General features: G+C 41.3%; 1 protein-coding gene across 7 annotated transcripts in view; it reads left to right on the top strand.

Moving 5' to 3' along the window:
* LOC120310494 (rab GTPase-activating protein 1-like) overlaps positions 1 to 27,966 on the top strand; it is an 87,759-nt gene that overhangs the window by 25,643 nt on the left and 34,150 nt on the right. For all 7 annotated transcript variants that reach the window (XM_039348952.1, XM_039348948.1, XM_039348950.1 and 4 more), the window contains exons 7-12: positions 8,099 to 8,165; positions 10,199 to 10,301; positions 10,653 to 10,819; positions 23,956 to 24,100; positions 25,129 to 25,222; positions 26,545 to 26,695. In XM_039348952.1, the coding sequence (XP_039204886.1) occupies positions 8,099 to 8,165; positions 10,199 to 10,301; positions 10,653 to 10,819; positions 23,956 to 24,100; positions 25,129 to 25,222; positions 26,545 to 26,695 (727 nt within the window). The remainder of the gene's footprint in view (positions 1 to 8,098; positions 8,166 to 10,198; positions 10,302 to 10,652; positions 10,820 to 23,955; positions 24,101 to 25,128; positions 25,223 to 26,544; positions 26,696 to 27,966) is intronic.

The raw sequence follows: 27,966 nt of genomic DNA, 5'->3' as shown, positions 1-27,966 counted from the left end.
GAGGGAGGGAAGGAGGAAGGGACTCCTCCTCCTCTCCTAAGCTTCAAAGCACGATCGGCTTCCCAAGGGCACCACAATCCTCACGAAAGCGGGGGGGGGGGGGGAGAAGCAAAGGGGGCGAGAAAGCTCGCAGCGGGCTCAAAGGAGCACCTGTCAGCGTTGGTGATGAGAAATTCCCCACAAACCCAGGGAAAGGGTGGAGAAAAGGAGCACTCTTTGAGAGGAAACCGCCACCTTCTTCTCCTTGGCTTTGCGCTCTTCTGTTCCTCGGCAGCCCGGCTGCCAAGCCTCTGCTGGCTGGAACTTCCTTTCCTTCCCTCCCTCTTGGTCTCTTCCTCCTTCCCTCCCTCTCCCATTGTCTTCCTTCCTTCCTTTCCTTAACCTCCCTCTTTGTCCCTCCTTCCCTCCCTCTTTCCCCTTGTCCCTTCCATCCTTCCTTCCTTCCCTCTTGTCCAGGATCGGGGCTAACCTCTACAGCTGATCCGCGCTTCTGCAGAGCAGCCAAGAAGCAGGTCAGCTGTAGCAGCTCTCCTTGGCTCCTGCCCAGCAAACTTGCTCGAGCTTTGCTAGAAAACATGCCGCTTACTAATTTAGCAGAAGCGCGAATCAGCTATAGCCTGGTGCTGATCCTGGGGCTTCTGCTAACTTAGCAAGCGGCATGTTTTCTGGCGAAGCTGAGCAAGTGAGCTGGGCGGAGCTCTCCTCTGCCTCTGGCAGCCTGTCCCCCTCCCCTTGTCCCTTCCTGGGCACAGAGGGGGGGAGGACGGAAGGGATGAAGAGGGAGGGAAATAAGGGACAATGAGAGAGGGAAGGAAGGAAGGAACAATGGAAGGGAGGGAAGGAAGGAAGGAAGGGACAAAGAGGGAAGGAAGGAAGGAAGGGAGGGACGGACTAAGGGACTAAGAAGGAGGGGAAGGAAAGGTAGGAAAGAAGGAAGGGACAATGGGAAAGAGGAAGGGAAGGAGGAAGAGACTAAGGGAGGCGAAGGAAAGGAAGGAAAGAAGGAAGGGACAATGGGAGAGGGAGGGAAGGAGGAAGAGACTAAGGGAGGAGAAGGAAAGGAAGGAAAGAAGGAAGGAAGGGATAATGGGAGAGAGGGAGGGAAGGAGGAAGAGACTAAGAAGGAGATGAAGGAAAGGAAGGAAAGAAGGAAGGGACAATGGGAAAGAGGGAGGGAAGGAGGAAGAGACTAAGGGAGGTGAAGGAAAGGAAGAAAAGGAAGGAAGGGACAATGGGAGAGGGAGGGAAGGAGGAAGAGACTAAGAGGGAGGTGAAGGAAAGGAAGAAAAGAAGGAAGGAAGGGACAAGGGGAGAGAAGGGAGGGAAGGAAGGCAGGCACCCACCCCAGTCCCATCCCAGAGACCCACAGATTCCCTCCCACAGGCACTCTGCAACCTGAGTGATCAGCTGGCCACGCCCCCTGGCCATTGATCACGTGACCCTGGGACACTGAACATCATAAGTATGAATCAGTTGTCAAGCATTCGAATGTAAATCACATGACCCTGGGGATGCTGCAACAATCATAAATGTGAAAAATGATCATAATTCGCTTTTTCAATTCTGTTGTAACTTCAAACAGTCACTAAGCGAATTGTTGTAAGTCGAGGACTACCTATACTTTCCCATTTTTTCCTTTTTTTTTTTTTGGGTCAAGTTTTTGATACCCCCCGGCCAGCTGGATGGGGGGTTGGGGGTCACCACAACATGAGGAACTGTATTAAAGGGTCGCGGCATTAGGAAGGTTGAGAACCACTGCTATATACTCACAGACTGGCAGGTGGAGGGAGGGAGGCAGCAGGGGAGGCTTGCGCCGCCTGGCTGCCTCCGCCTGTCCATGCCGCTCTCCTCCTTGCCTGAAGGTGCATTCTACCGGCACTGCCCTCGCCTCCCAGGCATCTGCCCTGGGAAGCCTTGTAAGCCGTGCGGCTGTGGGCTTAAAACCATAAAACTAACTATTAAATCAGTGACGTCTTGGACTGAGGAGGAAAGTTAAAGCTACAGGCTTGCCTTGATTTCACAGATTAGAACATTTTCGAAGATACTTCTGCAGACTTGCATGAACACACAGATAGTGTAACATCATATGTTAGTTTTTGTGAAGACCTATGGGTGCCGACCAGAAACCTGCAAATACCCAGTAACAACAAGTCTTGGTTCACATCTAAACTTAAGCCGCTACATTATGCCAAAGAGATAGAATGCTGAACAATCAGGCCAGAAATGTATTAACAAGGGAGATCAGAGCAACAAAAAGAAGCTATTCTGAAAAGCTGAGGAATCAGCTCTCAACAAATGAACCAGCAAATCTGTGGAAAACTCTTAAAAATATCGTTGGTTACAGCAAACCATCTTTCCACGTTGAAGGGAATCGACAATTGGCAGATGACCTGAATGTGTTTTACTGTATGTCTGAGAGGAAGCAACTGTAAAATATCTCCACCCTCTCCATCTCAGATACACCAACAACAGCCAAGCTTCCTACAACTGACCTCATCCCTTTGGGCCCCATACCTCTGGTGATCACAGAAAAAGATGTGTGAGATCTATTTCACAGACAAGCACCAGACCCAGATAAGGTAACTCCTTCTTGCTTGAAAGTTTGTGCTGACTAGCCCCATCTTCACCCGCATTTTAATAAATCATTAGAGATGTGTTACATTCCTTCTTGCTTCAAACGCTCTACTATCATCCTGGTGCCGAAGAAACCATCCATCAAGGAGCTGAATGACTGCAGATTGGTTGCTTTGACATCCCTAGTTATGAAAACCTTTGAAAGGCTAGTGCTAGCCCACATGAAAAGCATCATGGATCCGCTGTTAGACCCCTTGCATTTTGCCTACCGAGCAAATAGATTAGCAGATGATGCTGTTAATATAGTTCTGCACTACATCCTACAATATCTTGACTCTCCAAGGACCTATGCAAGAGTCCTTTTTTGTAGACTTCAGCTAGGGATTCAGTACCATCATTCCAGATATTTTTCTAACTAAACTGATTCAGATACCCGTGCCTGACCACACTTGTAAGCTTTCTAACAGACAGAAAGCAGCAGGCAAAGCTAGGCAAAATCACATCAGATACAGTTAGCACAGACCCCCTCTTGCCACTTCTCTCTCTCGCTACCAACGACTGCATCTCAAAGGATCCCTCTGTTAAAGTACTGAAGTTTTCAGATGATACAACAGTGATTGGTCTCGTTCAAGACAATGATGAATCTGCATACAGACGGGAAGTTGAACAACCTTGTGCGGTCAGAACAATCTTGAACTGAACACACTCAAAACTGTAGAAATGATAGTAGATTTTAGGAGAAGCCCTCCTATTCTACCAACTCTTACAATATTAGACAACACAGAATCAACAGTAGACACCTTCTAATTTCTAGGTTCTATAATATCTCAAGACTTAAAATGGACAACATCAAAAATGTCACCAAAAAAGCACAACAAAAAAATACCTGTGCTAACTCATTATATTTTAAAGTATTTTGTGTGCTTTTTAAAAAATCATGAACTATCTTGAAATATTTTGGGGTTGATAAGATGGAAAGAAATACATTTTAGTGTACAGCTTATGTATGAAAATTTTACTAGCCAATACTGAGTTCTCTAAATATGATCCAACTTTGCATCCTGCATTTATTAGAACATTTTTCATATTCTATAAAGGGCTATTAAAGATAGATTTTTGACTTTAAAAATGTTCTTTCTGATGTGGACAATTGTTCTAATGCAGATTATATCATAGTTAAATTAACATATATGAGATCTATGACTTAATTTTTCACTATTCTCTTTTTCAAAAAAATAGCTGTATAATAAGATCCTGAATGTGTTAGATTCTAGTGATTCTGAAGATACTTAAGGCTTTCTAATGTTTTAAATTGTTTAGCTGTCATCCTAAAGCTGCCATTTTCAATGGAGAAGGTACCTTTTTTTCCCTTCAAGGTGGAATCTTGAAATGGAAAAAGTTTGAATTTGTTTTTTTGTAAATAAAGTAAAATTTGAAAAAAATGCTTCAATGTTATGCAAATAAAAAGCTATCTGAAAATTGTGAATCCTAATATCTACTAAAAAAATAAACATTTTCAAAAAGGATTTGAGGAATTTATCAAAATATTTGCTTTTAAAAACTATCTCCTCTAGATGGCAGTCTTTCCATAAGATTTGAAATCAGTGTAGTTTCATATTAGATTCTTACTCTTAAATTTTTCAAGAATGTTGCACTCAAAAAACTTGTTTGAGAGATGATTCTCATAGTTGTTTATTCATAAATCTGGACTATTAACTATGTATTTTTAAGGTCAGGTTTGTCTGTATCCAGACTCATTATTTATATAAAATAATATTCAATGATAGTTATAAATTATAAATTGGTTAATTTTTCCCTATTTTTTTCCTGTTGCTGGGGAAAAGTTATGCACAAAACACAATCTGCAAAAAATCATAGAGATAAATTTTTGTGGCTCCTTTGTTAGGAAACTATTCTTTTGACTTTTCACTCTCCCCTCTGAACAACAGCCTCAGGAGCCTAGTTATTAATGTCATTATATTTAACTATAACTGACTCCCCCTGACTTTTGATATAGGTAGTCCTTGCTTAATGATTATTTGGGATTAGCAACTCTGCTGCTATGCAAAGTGACCACTTATTCTCTTGCAATCCATTCCTCTCCAATCTCTCTACTCTGGAGGTTGGAAGAAATGATCAGGCAAAGGGGATAGGGTCGGGTAGGGTAGGGTAGGGTAGGGTAGGGTAGGATAGGATAGGATAGGATAGGATAGGATAGGATAGGATAGGATAGGATAGGATAGGATAGGATAGGATAGGATAGGATAGGATAGGATAGGACAGGACAGGACAGGACAGGACCTTGGAGGTCTTCTAGTCCAGCCCCCCCTCAAGCAGGAGAACCATCTTAGACAAATGACTGTCCAGTCTCTTCTTAAAAACCTCCAGTGATGGAGTGCACACGATTTCTGAAGGCAAGTTGTTCCACTGGTTAATTGTCCTCACTGTTAGGAACTTTTAATTCCAGGTTGCTTTTTTCCTTTGGTCACTTTGCGACCATTGTTTCATGTCCTGCTCTCTGGTGCTTTGGAGAATAATTTGAGCCCCTCTTCTTTGTGGCAGCCTCTCAAATACTGGAATACTGCTATCATGTCACCCCTATTTCTTGTTTTATTTAGACTAGCCAAACCCAAGTCCTGCAGCCGTTCTTCATATGTTTTAGTCTCCAGGCCTTGAATCATCTTAGTTGCTCAACATCTTTTTTGTAGTATGGTGACCAAAATTGGTTGCAATATTCCAGGTATGGTCTCACTAGGGTTTTATAAAGCGATACTAATATTTCGCATGATCTTGATTCTATGCCTCTGCTTATACAACTCAGGATTGTATTAGCTTTTTTGGCTGATGTTAACTCAAACTCTGCAAGTATGGATCTGTTGTTCACATCTGACACCCCCCTTTTAGAGTGGAGAGATTGGAGAAAGAAATATTAAGAGAATAACCTGTTTGCATAAAGTGCCTACTACTGCCAACCTGGGCTGCCAGTGCAGTTGCGTTATTTTAGTGGAGAAGATAAACAGCTTTACTTTCTTACAATCCCTTCCTCTCCAATCTCTTTGCTTTACAAAAGGGTAGGAAAAAAAACTCAGGTCATAGGTTATTGCACACTGACTGTAATGGCAATCATGTCAGTGAGTGATTGAGTGACACTGAGAAGGTTGCACATGGCCATAAATCAGCTGTAAAGTTATTTTTCAACAACATCATAACTTCAAATAGTCACTAAACAAGTGGTCAGTAAATGAGGATCATGGGTAATAGTACTCTTTAATTAAGTTTTTCTGAACTTTTATAGAAGGAAATTCTGTAAGAATATGGATTGTTTCTCTTCTTGTCCTGGAAGGTAAAATATTCTTTTTCTACCTTCCAGCACCAAATGGGAAGTTGAACCTATTCTGAAATTCTGTTTTGGTTAGTTGGTGGGATAGTAAGTAGACTAACTCACACCTTAGAAGGAGGATTTTTTTTGTAGAGGCACAATTTTCTTTTCATTTAATTTCATTTTGTTTCATTTCATGTGTCCAGAGCAAGAAAACAGAATGAAAAAACAATACTTAAAACAGTAAACATAAATCAAAACAGGAAATTTAAAAGATATTATGGTCTGGAGTAGTTACCAGACAAATTAGTATCAGCTAAGCATATCTTGATAATTAGTAATTATCTACCACCACTGGGAAGATCCTACTGCTGGCCACTGCATTACGAACCAGATCTACTGGTGGAGTCACAAGCTGGAATTTCCCAGCTGATCTTAATTGAAATATTGAATATGCTGCAGTGGCAAATTTTTAAGCAAGTTAGTCTTAAGAGGTTTAAGCTTTTAATGTAGACATTAACAATATTCATATTGCGATAGTAGTCACTTTGATCCATCAAACAACAGTAAAAACTCCATAATTTGGGATACTTGTAGAGTGAATGCATTCATCAGCATTTGCTATTAGATTTCATCTAACATTCAGGTTCAAAGTTAAGATGGCACTCCCAAGCTTTAAAAACAGAAAGACACACTGTAAGCCAATCTGTTTCTCAGTTGCAACAAGGTGCAAAGGCTCCTGACTTAGAGGTCTGAAAGAAAAAAAACTGAATGGACAAGGAAAGAAAAAAATGACAAGTGCATGATTATGTCATCGTGTAAATGCTATAATTTTTCTTAGATGTTGTGACATTAGTTCACATTGCCTATTAGTAACATCAGAGAGTATCTTTCAATGTTGTGTTTAACATTGTTTAACGGTGCCATTCCATGGCATGGGGGTTGGGGACACCTGGTTTACACTATTTTTCATCAGTATACACAGCCTGTTTTGGAAGACCAGTTGTGGAATATTCCAGAGCAAATGCAGAGCAAGAATAGCTGTCAGCGATCTGCCAGAAAATAAAATCCAAAATCAATATTTGCAGAAATAGGCAACCCCTCAGTATCCCAATTATGGTTTTCCCATTGCCCAATGCCTGTAGTGTTATTATTTCTACAAAACTAAAATTGAATGTTTTAAGGGAAATGACAGTTACAGTTTGTCTTCAATTTGACTTCAATTGCAAAATGAAGTTTATATTTGCAATTTTTGTTACATAAGTAAGTGGTAGAACTCTGCAGCATTTTGGATTTAATATAGATGAATCCAATATGGATTAATGGTTATTTAATTTTGGTTTATTTAATATTTAATATTGTAATGTTTGTACTTCTGTATTTATAAGCTGCCCAGAGTCGCTGTTAATAAAATGGGCAGCATATAAATTAAATAAATATATAATTAAAAATGTGAATGCAGCACTTGTCTACAGCTAATTAAAGCAACCTTGTTGGTTTTCAGAACCATGTAGCTACAATGGAAGACTCATCAGAGCAGTACCACATTTCCCTTTCTCCTTGCTATGGAGCACCTCTTTTTAATAAAACCTGAGGCAATATACAACCTTAATGCATTGTTTTCATTTGTCATTCCTCCATTGTAATCAAAGATACTTATTAAATGTGATCTGACTGATTGTGCAGGGATTTTCTTCAAATTGCTACATTTCTCTTTTGCTAAAGGAGCTCTTACTCTCTTTCAGAGTATTATTTCAGTAATGTTTTGCTGCATTCTAAATCTTAGAATGGCCCTTGGAAGCATATAGAGTTTTTTTGCTAGCTTTGTATTTAACTGGCCTAAATCTTTGTTGTGTATTCTACTTGCTTGCAAACCAGAATGGAACTTCAGAGTAAGTTTGACTTCTGAATGTAATTATTTTTCTTTCCAACAAGATTAATTACTAGATAAAGGCAATCAGGTTAGTTATTCCACCTTTTCCTACCCACAATATTGTCAGTGTCAAGCAGACAACTGATTAGGTTTCACTGTTCCAAACATTTTGTGTATTCCTCAGGCTACAGTCAGTAAATTGACTGTCCTGATAGGACCTGGATTACACTGGTTTTTTCCTATTTAAATGGAAAATTATACTCTGTAATATCAGTAAACAATTCAGTGTTTTAAACTTGACTTTTTCTTGTGTTCACTAATCCTGATTACAGGTGCTTTGGAATGCTGCTAAGTCCAGGTCGAAATGTCAAAAACGGTGACATGCACTTACTGGATATGGTAATAATTCCCTAATACAAAAGCTTATGTGATATTCATTTTGGCTTTAATGACTCTGTCAAAAAGTCTATTCTCATTCCAAAATGAATTGGAAATACTTTTGTTTGTTTTGTCATGAAGGCAGAAAGTGGTTATGCTGCTAGAATATTCTTCAGTAGTAGTTTTGTAGTTGCCATCATTAATTGCTGATTGCTGGATTCCATATTTGTCTATTTATCAAATGTATATAGCCATTCATCTCCCCCAAAGGGGATGCCAAACAGTGTACAACAATAAATAAAACAACTAATAAGCTAATCTGAAAAGCCACAGTAATAAATAACATAAAAAACAAAAATACATACTAACTCTGGGCGAAGGGAAGATAAAAATGGCTCTCAGTAATATAGCAATAAAATCATCAAATCTCAGATTTCCTCGGAGCCCCAGGCCTGTCAGCATAACCAGGTCCTGAGGGCTTTTCAAAAAATCAAAAGGAATGGGCCAATCTAATTTCAGGGGGAAGGATGTTCCATAAGGCAGGGACCACAGCTGAGACCCACCTGGGACCCACCAGATATAGGTCACTAGCTGATCTTACTTGCATCATGCCTTCTCTGATAGAGCTCAATGGAGTGGACTAACACTGGAGAGGCGGTCTCTTAGAAATTTCTTGTATGAAACTGAAATCTTCATTAAGAAAACCTTTAAAAGGACTTTAATGGTGATTTTCAAGTAGCTCTCATCCCCTTATCAAATTTATGTAGATTATCTAGGACAATCTTAGCTAAAATGTCAACCTGAGAGCAGAAGAGCCAAATTCTTCCTCCTCCTATAGAGAAAACCAATAATGGTATAAAACAGTGGTTCTCAACCTTTTTAATGCCGCGATCCCCAAGTCGAGGACTACCCAACCGGTCGTAAGTTGAGGACTACCCAACCGGTCATAAGTCGAGGACTTTCCCTGCCCGGGAGCGCCGCACATGCGTGGTGCCGCCCCCTGCGCCGGCCAAGGCATAGCTGGCAAGCGGCAGAGACGGAGCAGGCCGACCACCGGCTTGGCTACCAGCTGGCCCAGCCCAAGGGAGGTAAGCCACCCGCCAGGCCCCACGTGTGCCAGCAACTCTCCCTGCGCCCGCCGGCCTCCCACCTCTCACCTCTGGCCTTACATTTTTAATAGCTGCTCAGCAGGGAGGGATGGAAACTTCCAGACAGCTCGCCTTCGCTGCAGACAACTTGCAGCACCGCTTGCAGAATGGGACTTTTGGCGGGCTCAGCAGGGCAGAGAGAACCTGGACAATTCCTATTGGCTTTTGAAAGCCAATAGAATTAGACTCTATTCAAGAGAGTCTATTCTATTGGCTTTCAAAAGCCAATAGAATAGAAGGGAGTAGCACAGCTAAGGAAAAGGGGGAAAAAATGGCGGACTGCGTTGTTTGGCGACCCTGTGAAATGGTCATTCGACCCCAAATGGGGTCCCGACCAACAGGTTGAGAACCGCTGGTATAAAATGAGGTGAAGCTGTAGATGTTCTAAATAATTTCCAATATACCAAAACCAATAGGCTTCCAAAAAAAAAAAGATTTAATTAACCCGTTGATCCAGATATATTTGTTCAAACTACTTAGATATGTATTTCACATAAATATTGAAAATATGGAAATTTGGCAAGGAAAATGCTTGTTAAAAGACCAAATGAAGTAGACTATATGTACATGGGCATAATCCAATCTTTACAATATAAAGATATGGGATATTTTTGATGTATCCTATGTAAGATGTGAGATCTAGTACTGTCCACATAAATTTGCAGTTTTCAGCTAAAAGTGCTTTGTTTGGCTCTGTGGTATTATATTCCTTTACTCACATAAGCTATTATTAAAACAAATGGCAAATTGAAAGCACCTTATGGGAATTATCTCTACTATTGTTCAGTTGCTAATCAAGACTAAAGATTGCACTTGATTTAAGATGTTTATTATGGTTTTAGTTGTACAGACACAATATTGAAAACTGCAAAGTAATTTTGGAAAAATCCTGTTTTTGTTCTTTAGGAGTCTATGGGGAAAAGTTCAGATGGTAAAGCTTATGTAATAACTGGTCTTTGGAATCCTAATATACCTATCTTTTTAGTCTTAAATGAAGAAACTCCTAAGGGTAAGTATGCATTGAAAATGCTATACTATTTCTATTGGAAAGGGATAAAATGTATAGCCTTCTGCTTTAATAGCATTCTTCATGAATTGACATAGATTATAATTATAACTTATGCATTTATAAAATAATAGATATTGCATTAAAAAGTCAGATTTAATGCATAAATAGAAGTGGGACTTTGGAGAGAAAAGGGAAGAATAGGTGAGAGGGCAACATTATGAAATACCAATATGGAGTTATACAAGAGAAAAATCTCAGCAGAGTAAAAATTATAAGTTCCCAAGCATATACTGATATGAGTATATATTATTGCCATTTAATGTAAAATTTAATTTTCTTTGTGTGCTACAGATAAGCGTGTGTATATGACTGTGGCAGTAGATATGGTAGTCACAGAAGTGGTAGAGCCAGTTCGTTTTCTGTTAGAGACCCTTGTGCGGGTGTATCCAGCCAATGAACGCTTCTGGTACTTCAGCAGGAAAACGTACACAAAAACATTCTATATGAAATTAAAACAGGTAATTTTTAATAAAAACAGAAGACATAAATTAATGAGTTGGAAAGATATTTCATTGTCTATATATACTTTGCAAAATGCTATGTAAATTAAGTGTTGGGGATGAAAGTTTATAGGCAAGTGGAACCTGGCTGTCAATGGTACGTAGGAAGAATAAATAGGGAGGAATGCCCTTTTCAGTTGGACAATTTGGCAGGTTTTTTTGAAAGCTTGGAATTGGAGGATTGATCGCCTTAATCAAGTGACACAACTACAGATTAGTTGGATATGATACATTTTTATTTTTGAACCCTGCCCTTCCCAACTGTTAATTACCCAGGAAGAAATAGCTAAGGATAATAATAATACAGGTCATTCTCTATTACTAACCACAATTAGGACTAGCAACTCTATTGCTAAGTGAAGCAGTTGTAAAGTAAAATGTCAAATGGCTGCAGTTGTTAAACAAATCACCATGTTATTATGTTAAGCATAATATCACATGCCTAGGATTTGCAGCTTCTTGCTGTTTTGTTATTTATTTATGGAATGTATATAACCTTAATCCACTTGCATGTGATTCTAGGCAATGTGTACAATTAAAACAAAAACAATCGACTGGTATAATTCATCCACTAGTGGCTTCTCCATTGAATTTGCTTATTGGAAGCTGGCTATGAAAGTTGCAAATGGCAGTCATGTGACCATGGGACATGGCAACCATCATAAATACACAACAATTGTAAAGTGCCTAAATTGTGCTGGGGGGCACTGCTGCAAATACACCTTTGAAGACTAGTTGTGAATTCCACTCAGCACCATCAAAATTTTGAACGATCGCTGAGTGAGTGGTCGGTAAGCGAGGACTACCTGTAATATTATTGACTCACCCCTCATGTATGGATTTTAGGCAAATTAATCTTAGAGAATGTGACAAACCAACTCCATATGCTTTTTGGGGAAGCAGATTATTTACATCTTTGATGCTTAATGTACTAATAACTTTCCAATTCTATATTGTAGTAAGTTATATGAGTCTGGTTTTGAAGAAGATGAAACATCTTCACTTTCTTCCAGTTGCAGCAACCCAAATTGTAAACAATACAAACAGAGAGATCATATTCTAATTACAATTATGTAATATGCTATGGTGACACATTGACTAAAACAATGCTCTTTTTAGTTTGCAGATATAATGTCTAGTTTATTGGTCTCAATCTCAAATTATCATGAATATCACAAAATACCAATATACCAACACAAAGGTTTCCACTAAATAAAAAATGAAGGACATCGTAGTATGCCACAAAATATTTTTTCAGATAACCTCCCCTTATGCCACCAGTTTAACCTTTCCTACCGTCCAACAGCTGGTTCCCTATCCTGAGGGAAAGTCAAACTCAGCATTGTCTACAAACACCCAACAGCTCATCCCAGTCTTAACACAAACTTGTAAGTTTTTACAACTAAGAGAGACTATCCATGTTCATATGCAGTCCAAATGTAGGCAGCATCCCCATGGAAGCAACATATGTTATGGGAAATCCTCCCTAGAAACAAACTTGAAGCAATCAGTAATCCTTTTGCTTTCAAATGGTGACAAACTCAAGCTCCACAAAGTCTGCTTGCACTTCTGCAATAGCAATAAGCTTCACAACAAAGAGTGATAGCATCAAAAGAAACTACAAACAAAGGAACAAGCACAGCGCTCAGTTCAATGAACATGGGATCAGTATCTTTGATTGTACTCCCACACCTGCAGAGTCAGAAACAAATCCCATGGAATTCAGCACTCCCCACTTCCAAACAATTGTTGTGCCCCTCTCCCATGGAATAAATTGTACTGTACCCAATGAGACCTGTCCCTGAACATCTTTGAATAATGGCAGCCAGATAAATTTTTATGACTCCAACTTATGTCTTTGTGATATTTGTTTATTTATTATTCATTTATCATTTGTATTTGTTTATTGTCCTTGTTACAGCATGAGAAGGGTAAGTTGCAAACAGGTTAATGGAAGCGTATTTGAAAGTTTTGCTGAAATTAAAATTTGTTCTTTAGTATTCTACTTCTAACCCTTAAGAGAAAGAATGCTACATGGCACATTCATCCCCTCCTCCCCACTTCTGGGCAGCTATTTTAGCGGCCATGCCACATGCCATTTTGATTAATGTAACTTAAATTTACAAACTCAGTTTTGTATTCATCAAAGCTGACCATTTGAAAAGGAATTATAGTGAGGTTCTTGAGGCACTAATTTCTATACTTATTGACTTTTTTCTGTGTGTTTCTTTTCTCCAGTACAGGAGATGGAGAATCCACCTATGGGTTTTCTCTGTCTGCCTGCTCTTGAGACCAAGTAGCCAAATTAGCCACGCCCCTCTTGCCAGGAGATCCAGTCTTAACTTGGTCTCCGCTCTTGCAAGACTTCTGTGACTTGGCTCTCATCAATTGCAGGTTAGATAGAATTACTTTGGTGGATTCTTACCATTTCTTTATTATTGGCAACTCTAAATTGTCATCTTTGATTTTTTTTCCCCACCAGGGCTGGGATCAGCTCTGATCTCAAACCTATTTGAGAGGTGGGGGTGCGTGGGGAGGGGAAATTTCCCATAAGCGGGGGATGGAATCCACAGCCAAGGGGGGAAAAATTCCCCAGTTTTGGCAGCAGGATTCCTCAAACCTTGTCTTCTTCCCTCGTGGTCGTTTTTGCATCCCTCGACTGACTAGGCCTCATTCTAACAGTGGCGGCCATTTTAGCTCCACGAGTAGGCCTATTCAGGCCTAACAGGCCTGGCCATAGGTATCAATACCACGTGAAACACTGGTAAATCTCATCCCCTTTTCCCTTCCCTTTCTCTCTTCCCCAGGGCCCTGGGTGGGGGGGGGGAGAGAAGGCAATAGCAGAGACTGCTTGCTGTGCCTTTTCTCCTGCCCTCCCAGCTTTCCTTCCCCAATTTGGGAGTGGATTACAGTCTCCTGCCTTGGATTCAACTTGAATCCGGACTGTCGGAGGCTGTATAAGCAACCCAGAGCCCTCGCGGACGCCATTTTACAGCCAAAATTTCGGCTGTGAAATTAACTTTCCCTGTTTGGTGCACAGCACAGGGAGAATTCGGGGGCCTGCGCGATTGCATCGCAACGCCCCCAGAACGCTCCGATCGTTTGGGGGAGCCCAGATCTCCCCGTGGAGGCCGCGGAGCCTAAATTTGGTGGAATTAGGTCGCGGCCGCCATTTTGAAAGCCCAAACGATCCGGGGAACCGGATTTTGCTTCTTTCGGCTTGGGAAGCAGGGGAGGAACAAGCCACCATCACAGGCCTCTTCTCCACCGGTTAGCCGCCAATTGAAAATAATTCCAATTGCTCAAAAATATTTTTGTTTTTGTACCTTAATTGGGGTTGCTTGCAAATTTTTTATTACTGGTGCACACTGCCTGGCCACCTAAGGCCTCCGGGCGGAGCCCAGAGAGTGGTTCCAAACGTGCCTTCGGTACCTGCCTCATTTACCATGACCATAGTCCAGAGAGAATTATTTTTGGTCAGGTGGTCAGGGGAGCAGTCTTGGTATTTGCTCCAATTTCGCTTCTGCCAACTACTTGTCCACCAGAGCTCCTTCTCAGTGTTTTTCTTACTGAGATTGCTCAAGTGGGATGGAGGGTTCACCGTTGCCTCAAACCTTGGGCACGCCCTCTCCATCACCCAATTATGGCTGCAATAAACCTTCTGAACAGAAGGAGGCGGGCAAGTGCAAAGCTAAGACAAAACATACGCTAAAGAAGACATCCAAGTTGGTGGAAAAGCAAGCCAGCCGTAGGCACCAGGCTCTGGAGAAGGAGTTCTCCAGAACAGAGGCAGGCCCAATTGGACATGGATCAAATGACGGCCATCGAAATGGAACTTCCCTTGGGCCCATCAACATCATCTCAAGGAGTGTGGTCCGTCCCGGGAATGCCGGTAACATTGGGTTCACCCTCCACATCGGCTCAGCAAGCGACACCTGTCCCGGGCACATCCCTGAGTCCACATTCACGCCCACGGCCGCAGGACTCGGGTCCAGACATCGGAGATATTTTCTCTGACGGACGCTTGGAGGCATTGTTAACTAAGGTTGTGGACAGAGCTCTGGCTCAGTGCTCAGTCCACTCCGAGCAGGAGGCCTCCACCTCGACCATGCCACCCTACGATCTCCCTATGGAGCCCCCAGCACCTCAGGAACCCGTCTCTCCCGGCCAGTCCTCCATGAGTGGATATTCTTCCCCTCAGGAGGAGGTGCAACTGGAAATTAATCTCTCGGAGGATGAGGAACTCCCCCTGGAGTCTTCAACTTCAGGGAGTTTATTTAATGCCAACCTGTTCCTAACAATACTCCGCAAGGCCACCCTGATGGCAAATATAGGGACAGACCAGTTCCCTCAGCCGCAGGGAACGACAGGCACCCCGTCATGGCAAATTTTTGTCGAAAAGGTGGCTACTGAACATCATGTTCCTTGTCCTGCCATGTTTCTGAAGGGGATCAGGAAACAATGGGACACTCCATCTTCTCTCCCTTAGTAAGTGGAACGGACAAAAGGCTATACACCACATCCACGGATCTCTCTGATGCCCTGGAAATCCCCAAGGTGGATGAAGCCTGGACTCCTTTGATTTCCCAAACTGCCATGGCGGGGGACTTATTGGAGGCACTAAAGGCAGATGACAAGAGGTGGGAGCAAACATTCCGCAAAACACATCAATCTGCAGCATGGGCCGTCAAAGTGGCCACATGTGCTTCCTTTTTTGTCCGCTCCACCCTTTTATGGTTGCAACAACTTCAGGCCAGGGTTCCAATTGAGGACATGCACACTCATCAGGACCTGGCCAAAATGGTGGCAGCCACAGAATATGCGGCAGACGCAACACTCCAGTCGGCCATATTTTCCTCCAGATCCATAGCATCCAACATAATTTCTAGGAGGATGTTGTAATTAAAGTATTGGCAGGCTGACACCAAGGCCAAGTGGTGCCTAGCAACAACTCCTTATCTAGGCAGCAATTTGTTTGGGGAGGCCCTCACACCTTACCTAGTCGAAAATAAGGATAAACGTAAGGTCATGGGACATTTAAACAAAAAAGCTGAAAAACGGCCTACACCTTATTTTCAGAGACAGTCCTTTCGTCAGCAGGCGGCCACAGCCGCCAGCCAGCCCCCAGAACATATGTCCCCAGACAGGACAGGTCATATGACCGCCCCTACGACAGGCCAGGTTTTCGACCCAGGCAACAGAACCAGTCAAAACGGCCTTTTCGTGGAGCAGGCCGCCCCTTCCGTAAAACCAAATGACTTCTACTCCAATCTCCCAATTGGAAGGTTGGCCCACTTTTTCCACTAGTGGGAACAGACCTCTATGGACAACTGGGTCCTACAGACCATACAGTCCGGGTTGTCCCTGAAGTTCCTTGCAACACTTCCAGACTGATTCACAGTCTGCTCAGTATCTCGGGATCCCAGCAAACACAGGCTTATGCAGGAGGCCATCCAACATCTCCTGGACATTCAAGCCATAGAACAGGTTCCTACAGGTTACAGGGGCAAGGGGTTTCACGCCATCCTCTTTGTGGTTCCTAAGGCCTCAGGAGGATGGAGAGCCATCCTGGATCTAAAAAATCTCAACAGGTATATAAAATGCAAAAAATTCAAGATGCAATCCCTCCAGTCCATTCTGGGAGGCATCAGGCAGGACGACTTCCTGGCGTCAATAGACCTCACGGAAGCTTACCTTCACATTCCAATTCACCTGGCTCACCGTCGGTTCCTACGTTTCTGTTACAAGGGCAACCACTTCCAATACAGGGCTCTTCCTTTCGGCCTATCTTCAGCACCCAGGGTGTTCACGAAGATTCTGGCAGTGGTAGCGGCCGGACTGAGGAAAATCCCAATTCGTGTCCAATGCTACCTGGACGACATCTTAATACAGGCAGACAGCTCAGGCGGACGTGATGACCATTCACGTTCTGCAACAACATGGGTTCTCAGTCAACTTCAAAAAGAGCCAGACAACTCCTTCATCCAGATTACCGCACCTGGGAGCCATCATAGACACATCAAATTGCATGGTCTATCTCTCCCAGGAGTGTGGTCAGCATCAAGGAACTGGCTCGCCAGGTATACAGGCAACACACAGTTCCACTGGTCTTACTCTCTCAGTTACTGGGCAAGATAGTCTCCTGCATAGTCATAGTTACCTGGGCCAGACTCCATCTGCGGGACCTTCAATAGTTCCTTCTCCCATACCAGCGACAGAATACCAGCGCATCCAGCTGCCTGGTCAAGGTTCCGGTTCACATTCGAAGGACGCTTCGCTGGTGGTGCTCTCAGGCAGTGACCAAAGGGTCACTCTTCAAGGAACCGGAACGAGTCACCATCACAACAGATGCCAGCCTGTACGGTTGGGGAGCCCATCTACGCTCTCATTTCACGCAGGAACGTTGGTCCGCCGTGGATCTGAGAAACAATATAAATTGGTTGGAGTTCAGAGCCATCCACCTAGCGTTACAACACTTCAAACACATGATCAAAGGTCGTCATGTTCTAGTCCTCACAGACAATGTGGCGGCCAGAGCGCACATCAACCGATGGGAGCACCAGGTCCAAATCCCTCATGTCCGAGGCGCGGCTCCTGTCACCTGGGCAGAGTCCACCCTGGAGTCACTCAAGGCGGAACACATTTCAGGGTCAACAACGAACAAGCGGACGTCCTAAGCCACACCACAGTGGACCCTTCGGAGTGGGGCCTACATCCGGACTTGTTCTCAGACATCTCTCGCAGGTTCGGTCGCCCAGTTCTCGACCTGTTCACTTCACAGGACAATGCCCAACTCCCCAGGTTCTATTCCCGTTACTTCCTTCCGGAGGCAGAAGGGACGGATGCCTTACGGACCCGGTGGCCACAAGGCTTACTTTACGCCTTTCCACCACTACCACTCATTCCGGCGACCATCCGCAAACTAATTCACGAGTGAGCAGAACTGATACTCGTGACCCCTTACTGGCCACAGAGGCCCTGGTTTGCCGACCTGATGAACCTGTCCCAGTCACCCCCATGGAGGATTCCCCCGGATAAGGTGTCACTGCATCAGGGGACCCTCAATCACCCAGATCCTCAATGGTTGCAACTGACCGCCTGGCGCTTGAACGCAGCATAATGGCACAAGAATCATTTTCCCCGCGAGCCATCTCCATGATTCAGGCTGCGCGCCGTCCTGCGACCAATCGCATCTATGATTCCACTTGGAAGAATTTTTGCCTTTGGTGTAGGAGGCGACAACTTGTCATATCCAAATTGACCATTCCCCAAATAGTGGATTACCTGTTGGACGGACTGGACAGAGGCCTTGCCCCTGCGACTATTCGCAGACAAGTAGAGGCCCTGTCCACTCTTCTCTCGTGTCAGGATTTGCTTCCCTTGGCTCACCATCCCAGGATTCGTGCATTTATCAAAGGGGCGTGCAACACCAGATCTCCTGTTGTTCACAGGTACCCAACTTGGGAGTTACCGAGAGTCCTCCGTGCTCTCACAAAACCACCATTTGAACCTCTAGGAACCATTTCGTTGAAACACCTGTCCCTAAAAGTGGCATTCCTGATAGCCATCACATCAGCCAGACGAATATTGGAACTGGCTGCATTATGGGTCAGGAATGACCTCTGCATTTTTCACAGTGACAGGGTTGTCCTACATATAGATCCTTCGTTCGTCCCAAAGGTAAATTCCCTGTTCCACAAATCACAGGAAGTAATTCTACCAAATTTTTGCCCAAATCCAACGCATGACTTGGAGCGGCAGTGGCATACACTGGATGTCCGCAGGGCTTTGAGACGGTACCTCAAGTGCACGGAGATATTCCGTAGATCAGAAGCCCTCTTTGTTTCATTCTGATCGGCTTCCATGGGACAGAAGGTTTCTGTGGGCACCATTGGCAGGTGGATCCGAAATTGTATAGCGGAAGCATACCAGTCTGCTTCCCTGCCGACTCCAAGTCATCTTACTGCCCATTCCACTCGCAGTGCTGCAACCTCTGCGGCTTGGACCACTCAGGCATCCATTGAGGAGATTTGCAGGCTGCAACATGGTCCTCGCCATCTCCATTTGTACGCCACTACAAAATTGACTGTTTTGCTTCAGCAGACGCCTCCTTTGGTAGGAGGGTCCTCTAGCAAGTGGTCTTTGGGGAATCTATTCCGGCCTTATTTGTTTCCCACCCATCGGGACAGTGAGGCTTTGGTATGTCCCATAGGTGGATTCTCCATCTCCTGCACTGGAGAAGGGGCGTTGTCTTACCTGAACGCCTTTTCTCAGTATGGAGATGGAGAATCCACACCCACCCTAGGGTCAGTTAGGCCGTTCTAGGGAATTGAGAGCCAACGTCAAGTTCATCTTCAGCCGCTTCGCCCTCGTTAAAACTGGATCTCCTGGCAAGAGGGACGTGGCTAATTTGGCTACTTGGTCTCAAGAGCAGGCAGACAGAGAAAACCCATAGGTGGATTCTCCATCTCCGTACTGAGAAAAGGCGTTCAGGTAAGACAACGCCCCTTTTACTTTATGGAATACATCCTATTGTGTATGGAGACTTTTCATTTTGGCATTTTACATACGAACTGGAAGATTGATTGTTTGGAAAGCAGTAGGGTAAAGAATTTTTGTTCATAAGAATAGCTGCAATAAATCTTGGGTAGGATACTCTGCTGCTTTAGGGGTGACATGATTTGTTTGCTTTGAAAGATTCAGGAGAGCCGGTTTCATGAAATTCCCCTTTTTTGCTGGTGAGGCTATACCTAGCAAATTATATTGATGAAAGGAAATTGTGTTTCTCATGTCAAGAGTAAGTGTAGCATATTCTTTTTTTTATTAATGCATTTATTTATTGCTTTTTTGATGCCAACTCGATACTTTACCGTATCTGAAAAATAGTTCCTTTTATCAGATTCTGAAAGAGTTTCAAGAACTGAATGATCATTTAAAACCTACATATATGAGAATATTTTAATCTTTTTATTTCTAGACTGGCTGATAACATTTATAGGCTATATTCTTATGAAAATATATGCTACATGTTTTAATGAAAACTGTGGAATCTTAGTTACTGTGAAAGTTTGTGTACGTTAATAAGAAATTTTGGAACTTTAACAATTCTCATTCAGAAGAGTTGCAAGTGTTATTTAATAATTTTATTGAAATAGAAATTCAGTGTCTTAGGTAAATAGTCTAAAAGCTGTCAGAATTTTGTTACGCTAAACAAAACAAATGGTGAAGATAAAGTTAAATTTCAAAATTATTTTTCAATCTATATTCTATCTTTTCATTCAGACATTCAGAATACTTAATATCTATTACAACTGAGACACAGCAGAAGAAAAAAATTAACTTATTTTTAATACCAGGATTTAAGAAGGTGTTTAGGATTCCTTGCAAATATGCCTCATTTGTAATGTAATCTGTTATGGTTCCGGCTAATGACACACTTCAAAGATCTTCCAGGCATTGATTTCCCTAATATTGCTTTTATTGCACAGGCATAACGAAGTTTTATGCTAAGATCTAAGTTCTCTTCCTCTGAGCAGTTAATTTATCAGCATGTTCCCTCCCTAAATTAGCTGTCATATATCACATTATCCAATTAGTGTGAAGGTCAAAAGTTTCCTTCCTCTTTCTTTCCCCTGACTTTGCCCCCACCCCCTTTATGCTCTGTATTAACCTCAAAAATATCAGACAGTTCTGCATATTGTCAAAGCAAGAATATACAATATTTGCAGCGTTGACATAATCAGCCAGTTAAATGGATTCATGGAGTGATGGCATTTTGGAATAGTTGGCACAGCAAGTATTGAACACCTTGGACTTCTGTCTGGTGGGAGGAAAATTTGTCCAGGATGCTTGTACATTATTAGTAGCTGCATGTGCATATGCGTACATGCACACACACACCATTCAGAATTGCACTGAGTCTATCCCCTTCACCTACCTTCAGTAAAGCTCTTTAGGCTGGTTCTTGCCATGTGGCACTAAAGCTTTGCATGCACAACTTCCTGGAAATTCCAAGGGAGAGGGAACCAGGCCCCTTCAGGCGATTTGCAATTCATATGCTCTCACTGAGGAGGTAGCAGGAAAGAGACCTCCAAAACCCAAGCCCTGAATATGTTGCACTGGTGGATTCAGAGTGGGAATCCTAGGGCTCACTGTTGCAATTCAATAGACTGGCTTGCACACTGGCTAACCTCAATTGGACATCACAAACTCTGGATGCACTAAACTAAGAGTTAAGGCAGGAAACAATCCTTAAAAATGGTCAGCCAGTGGTTATGTACTGATGCAAACCATGGATGTGAAGAATTTTGAAGGAATGTGCAAACCTGACTGGAAGCTCAAAGTGGCATCAAACATCTAAAATAATAGGCACAGAATATTGGACACTATAAATTTCTTTTCCACCTAACAGAACTTTTGTCCTGACTTTTTAGACCTTCATGGTTGAAAGGCTCCCCTTTTGGGAGCCACCACAGGGATCCTTTTCTGCTGCCTCTATTAGTGTCTTCCCTCTTTTTTTTTTTTTTTTTGGCTAAACAGTTTAAAAGCTTGTTTATCAAGTCTCCCTGACCAGATTAGTTTTTAATCTTGTGCCAGTAAAAGTGTGTCACCCACACTTATATAGCACCACGGGGGAATGGTGGGCAATCAGCCCTCCCCAAAAAGGAAATATTTTTGGGAATATTAAAAGGCAGAATATTATATTTCCCCAAAGGATCTTAAAGGCAGAAACCTCCCCAAGTCTCTCTGCCCCAAACAGAAACCAGATCTGCAGAAATGCAGATGTGATAACGTTGTCAGAAAGATTGGAGCCAGGAAGATGGGATTAGAAAGACAAAGATCCCTAGAATTAACAATCCCTCACACCAAAAAAATCCAACACAGGACATAGTCATCAGCCACAGCCCCAAGGAAGCAGGATATGACCCTTGGGACATAATAGGATTTTTACCACCATCAGAATACCAGAAAGGCACATTCAGACTCAGGTCAAAGTTCATGCCACAGGAAGAACTCCAAGCAAAAGCCCAATAAGGTATAAAAAACCCCACTCCCTACTATATGTTGTCAGCTTTCCTAGAGCCTTCTTTTTGTCTGGCTTTCCTCTTCAATAAACCACAACCTTCTTTCTAAAACAGTCTCCATTTTGATTATTCCCAGCTTGAACTGGACCTTGATGATTTTTCTTTCAACAGAAGATTCATCTAAAACCTTTTTTGCTATCTTGTAGGCATCAGTCAGGCTGTCCAATACACTTAGATTTTTGGAGGTAACTTGATATGTTCTTTATTTTGAGTTTGTCATCATTATATTTTGTAATATAGCATTGAATGGCTGCCTGGGAGCTGGCCTTCCTATTAGGGTGTGGAGCCTGCCTTGTGCAGTGCATTTTGAATATCTTGAACAGACAGTAAATCTTTTGTTACTAATTTAGCATTACAATACTTTTTTACTCCTCAGGATAGGCACTGAGATTATAGATTTTCTGCTTAATGAATATGGCTGGCTTTGGATATTTTGCATGGGTGCTTTCTCTTCTCAGCTTCAGGCAACAAAATGTTTCAGAAAAATAAATTTATTAAGTGGGCTGCATTATATTTTATTCTGTTTTATTTAACTTCTACTTTGAATGGTTACTCTTCTTGTATTCTTAGCATGTCAAACTTTAAATTAGCTACAGTGTTAACAAGCAACAATAATGGCTTAATGGAGACTTCCAGTTTGACGTCCCCAAAGTCCCCAGCTTGACATACCAACAAGAAAATGTTGATGAATTTCAGAAAGAAAGTCTTTCTATGTTAAAATCAATGCAAGAGACAATTGCCTTAGCTCATGATGAGACTAAAAATAACACAAAGGAAACAAAAGAACAATTCTTTAATCTAAATCTACAAACTCAGATATGACTACAAGGAAGGAACTAGCAACCCAGGAAATAGAAGGAAAACTAGAGGAAGTAGATCCAAAGATGGAGGACCTAAAGAAAGGAACTAACAGACAGACTCAGCCAAACAAAGAATTAGAAGACATAGCGATAATATCGGAAATGGAAAAGATACCTTACCTGTTGAGATCTCAGAACACACTTGAGGATAAGAAAGAAGAGCTGATTAAACGGAGGATAGAGCTGTTAGGAGAATTGTGGGAAATTGGAGAAGGGAGGCTGTTTAATAAATACCAATAGGCTGGTCCTTCCAAAAATACTTTAATCAAATTGCCTTTCTTATTCCAAACAATATGCACAAAAATAGAGGAATTACTTGATGATTCAAATGCATTGACTTGTAAAGTTAATTGGCAAAGGAAGAAAGCTAGAGTAAGACTGAAGAAAATAGAGGTGTTGACCCATTAGATGGGATATTATACTATTAATCAGATGTTTGAACATGGCTGAGAATAAATAATTGTTAGAAATAGAAGTATTATTATGACTAGAAAGATAAGATTTGTAACTAGAATATTATATTTTGGTATGAGAAGGGAAATATGAAAATGCTAAGAGGGTTTGAATAAAGGAAGCTTTTGGTTACCAAAATACAATTTATTATGAGAAATTATAAACGATAGAGACATTTTGAACACTGATGGGAAATTAAAATTTAAAAAAGCGGGAAAACAGGATATTAATTGAACAAATGGATATTAACTGCAAATGCAATTAAGATATATTTTGGTTAGAAAAGATATTTTAAATCGACATTGATATTATTAGGAAAATGTAACAAAGATGTTGATATTCAATTGTATATGTATTAATAACAATAAGAATTGTATTTGCCTAGTGTGGGAAAATGTGTACTATCAGAAGAAGAGAGGAAGCATTGGATGGTGTAATATTGGGCTTAGATTGAAGAAGTTAATATGTACCACTGATTTACTAATGGACCAGACAACACGTTGTTTATTAAGTACTTATGATTGTAAAACTAGAAAATTAATAAAATATTTATAAAAACATGGATTAATGGAGTCAGACCAATAGATTTGTTTTTATTCATTAGTTTTTTTTCATTTTTATACAGGAAAAAATGAACAATCAGTTTAGTATTTAGAATTGCTCAGATTAAATTATGCTTTTTCTCATTTGTATTTAGTGTGAAAGAAAAGGCAGTACAAATACTGGAGATGCAATCTATGAAGTCTTGAATCTACATTGCAATTCTGAAAAAGAGGAAGAAGCCATTAGTCCACTAAGCTTTGCTGATCAAATTTCTTTGCAAGAGGATGATGCTGAAGAGGGTAAGAGTAAAATGGACTTTTGCAATTCCTGTATAGGCAATACTATATTAAATAGTCTCTTCAGAACTGTTTGCTATGAACATATTCTTCCCCTTATGAGCCTTGAATCTCGAGAAACTATTTTTGATGAAAGGCAGATGTACATCAACTTCTAGCTGAAACATCTGTACTAGATGTTTGCAAAGCTTTCATGAGTGGTATAAATTCCTCTCATTCTTCTGAATCAAAGGCTGAGGTGCCTCATCCAGCAGATTGGCAGTTTCAAGAGTTGGCAATCACGAACCATCTAAGCCTAAGGCAGCAGATAATCAGCCAGAGCACATACAAAAGGAGGCGGGTGACCAGAGTCTGGGCCTGCCTGGTGTATTGGCAGCTTGGAGAACTAAGCAAGGTGATCTGCTTGGTTCTTCAAGGGACAAAGACTCAAGCCTCTATAACTGAACCACATCTGCATCTGACCTGTTTAAGAAAATTGCCACTGGCAGCCCTTCTGTTGGAACACAACTATCCAACATTTGATCTGTGTTGCTGTATTCTTTGCTACCTGAACTATTCCTTTAATTTGGATTATTCAAATTAATTTGTATGCTTTGCCCCAAAAGCACAGTAAAAAAGCATGATTTTTGAATGTCTTTCAAAAAGACAGTAGGGAAGGGGCCATCCTAACCCTGCAAGCAAACTGTTTCATAGCAAGAGAGAAAGATGCAATAAGGATAGGAAAGTCAAGAGAACACTTTGCTCCTTTATTGCTTTTTTTCTATTCTTTCATCTCAGTTTACTGAGGAGCTGTCTGAGATTAACCCATAGAGAGAGTACCCTCAGGATATGGATGCTGAAGTCTCTCAGTCTAGCATCTGGGGGACTACTCCCATTTGGGAATGAAGTCAAGCTTCTTGAGTAAAGATGCTGCTGAGCAGTAGGATGGGCAATATACCATCAGCATACCCAGCTTATTCCTAACTGCCACCTTCAAATAAAGGATATATTGTGATATTGACCAATATTGTTGCTCCTGATCTCTCTTGCAGGAAGTGATAATGAACTCTCAAGTGGTACGGGTGATGTATCAAAAGATTGTCCAGAGAAGATACTGTATTCTTGGGGAGAGTTGTTGGGGCGATGGTAAGAGTTAAAGAGAATTTTTTAAAACTACCTTTTAAAAGGGACTTTCAGAACTGCAGAGTAGGAAAATATTAATAAGCTTTCTATTAGAAGTATTTAACTCAGCTATGCCAGAATCTCAGTCCCCGTGTTGAAAGCTGTTTGGGGAATCCCTCCTATTTTTACCAAACTGTAATTTTAAAACACATAAAGGAAAATTATCATACCAATAGAGGGTAATCTTATTAACTATTTAATGAAATAGTATGTAATTATAATAAAATATAAATTAAATTACTTTGTTCTGGCCTTGCCTTTTTGGGGAGTATAATCCAGTTTTGTGTTGTGGTTAAGGCATCAAGCTATAAACTGGGAGATCTGCCTTAGGCATGAAACTAGCTCGGTAGCCTTGAGCCAATCATTCTCTTTCAGCCCTAGGAAGGAAGAAATGGCAAATCACAAAAATTGTGCCAAGAAAACTGCAGGGACTGAGAAATGAACATGACTAAATGGAAGAAAAAAAATATCTAATCTACAATTGTCTGAAATCTTATGTAAAATAAATGAAACTAACTAAATGCTAGATTATAAGTTGTATGCAAGTTACATGCATTTTTATTTTTTTATATTTTTAGTAAGTTAGATTTCATTCCAAAGAAAACCATTTGTTATTGATATAGTGGGAGCAGTCACTGGTCAGCCAGAGTTGCCTGCAACCAGTCTTCCCTTCAGTGGGTCCTCCTCAGGGGTCTAATGGACCCTGTTGAGTTTCAGAGGAAACTTTTACTTTTCCTGCCATTCTTAGGCACAATTCAGATCAAGTCCTTGTCACTATCTAGAATGAAGGGACGGCCATGGCTTTGAATTGGATCACAGGTGCAACTGGAGAACTTCCTTGCTTTCTGAGAAATTCGAGGAGATGAAACAACAGAAAAGATGTTTAAAATGGTGCTGGAGAAAGCAATATTGAATCTAATTAAGCATGGATGAGAGCCTTTCTTAAGGGTGACTTTGTGGAAATAAAAGCAGCAAAATGTAATCATTTTTCCACTGTCATGGTGTCCACAGATAAATTGCCCCACAGTGTTGTTTAGGGTAACTCCCGTCTTCAATTTTTAGACTTGCAGCTCCAGAAGGACCTGGAGGAAATGAATCCCTTGGGTTTCAGGCTGGGATATAGCATTGAAATGGATTATACTTAAATATAACCTTAGCAAGATCAAAATGGTGGTAAAGTATCCATTTTAATCCTCCATATTTTCTTACTAGTTTCAATATCACATATAGAAACATGAGAAACAGAAAAAAATTGAACTGGATTTTTTTTATTTTATTTTATCTAGGCATAATAATCTGGACATGCGACCAAAAGGTCTATCTTCATTGGTGAAAAGAGGTGTACCAGAGGCTTTGAGAGCTGAAGTGTGGCAGTTACTAGCAGGATGTCATGATAATCAGGCGATGTTGGATAAATATAGAATTCTTATCACAAAGGTCAGTGTCTATTTTCTTTAATACAATGTGACTATACATTTTGAAGCAGTGATTTTGTTTTTCAAATAAAATAGGTTAAAATTATGGTAGGTATACTTTGGTATCTGCTGTGACCTTTCAGTGAGGAACGGTACTTCTCTGAATGTATTTTTGAAGTTCCATGATTATCTAATCTTTTTACTTTGCTTTTGAAGTACTGTATTACGTTACAGAATGTATTTAGTTTTATGAGTGCAAACCATTGGTGGGATTCAAATATGTGAACCGTTCTCTGTGTGGATGTTGCTTCAGGAAATCCGTTCTGGGCCTGGACAACAAAAAATTAGCTACCGGCTCTGCCGAAGTGGTGGTGCAAACCTATACTATATATTATACTATATACCAAATCTTTCATTTTTCTATAGTTTTAAATACTGCACATTGTTTAAGAGAATATTTAAGTAGTTAGGATGGTTATAACCAGGAGTGGGTATGACCTCTATAACTCTACATTGCATAGGATCCAGTTATTTGAGAGATTGCCCATTTCAGTACTGTCTGCCTGGCCTGTTTGGACTGATAGGATGGTTGTATTTTGAGTCCCTCATTTTTCAAGATGGATGCCTTCTCGTTGTGGTTTTTGTCCTTTGAAATGGGCTTCCTCTTGAAATCTGGATGGCTCCCTTCTCAATGGCATTCTGGAGGCCTTAAATACCTGCCTCTCCTCCTCCTAGGCTTGGGCTAGCATGGATGGAGTTCTTGCTAAGTGTATGATTTCTGCTTTATGTGTTGTCTGGATTTGCCATCAATTTACTGGTTCATGTAGATTGTTATTTTTATATTATATTGTGAGCCACCCAGAAGCAGTCTGCAGCCTGGTGATGAATGAATGGAGGGAGGGAGGGAGGGAGGGAGGGAGGGAGGGAGGAAGGAAGGAAGGAAGGAAGGAAGGAAGGAAGGAAGGAAGGAAGGAAGGAAGGAACAAGTGAGTGAGTGAATGAGTGAATGAATGAATATCTTGTTTTAGAACTCTAATGCAGTTTGATTCATCTTACCTGTTTGGAGAGCAGAGTACATAATGAACCCTAGAATGAAGCTTAGAATGTAACAGAAAGAACTTCAAGAATTTCATAGTGATTCAACCAAAATAACCATTTTATTTACTTATTTAGTGCTTTAATGTTATGTAATCTTCAAGACTTATGTAAGAATTCTGCTATCCAGAAAATTTTATAAAAAATAGTAATCTGGGCTTTTTAAACTTGAGTTATAGATAGTACATTTGAGGGTGG

Source organism: Crotalus tigris, unplaced genomic scaffold (genome assembly GCF_016545835.1).
Source record: "Crotalus tigris isolate CLP2741 ecotype Arizona unplaced genomic scaffold, ASM1654583v1 scf7180000018217.1405312, whole genome shotgun sequence".
Lineage (NCBI taxonomy): Eukaryota > Metazoa > Chordata > Lepidosauria > Squamata > Viperidae > Crotalus > Crotalus tigris.
The sequence above is the reverse complement of the archived record's forward strand: the minus strand, read 5'-3'. Positions and strand labels throughout refer to the sequence as shown.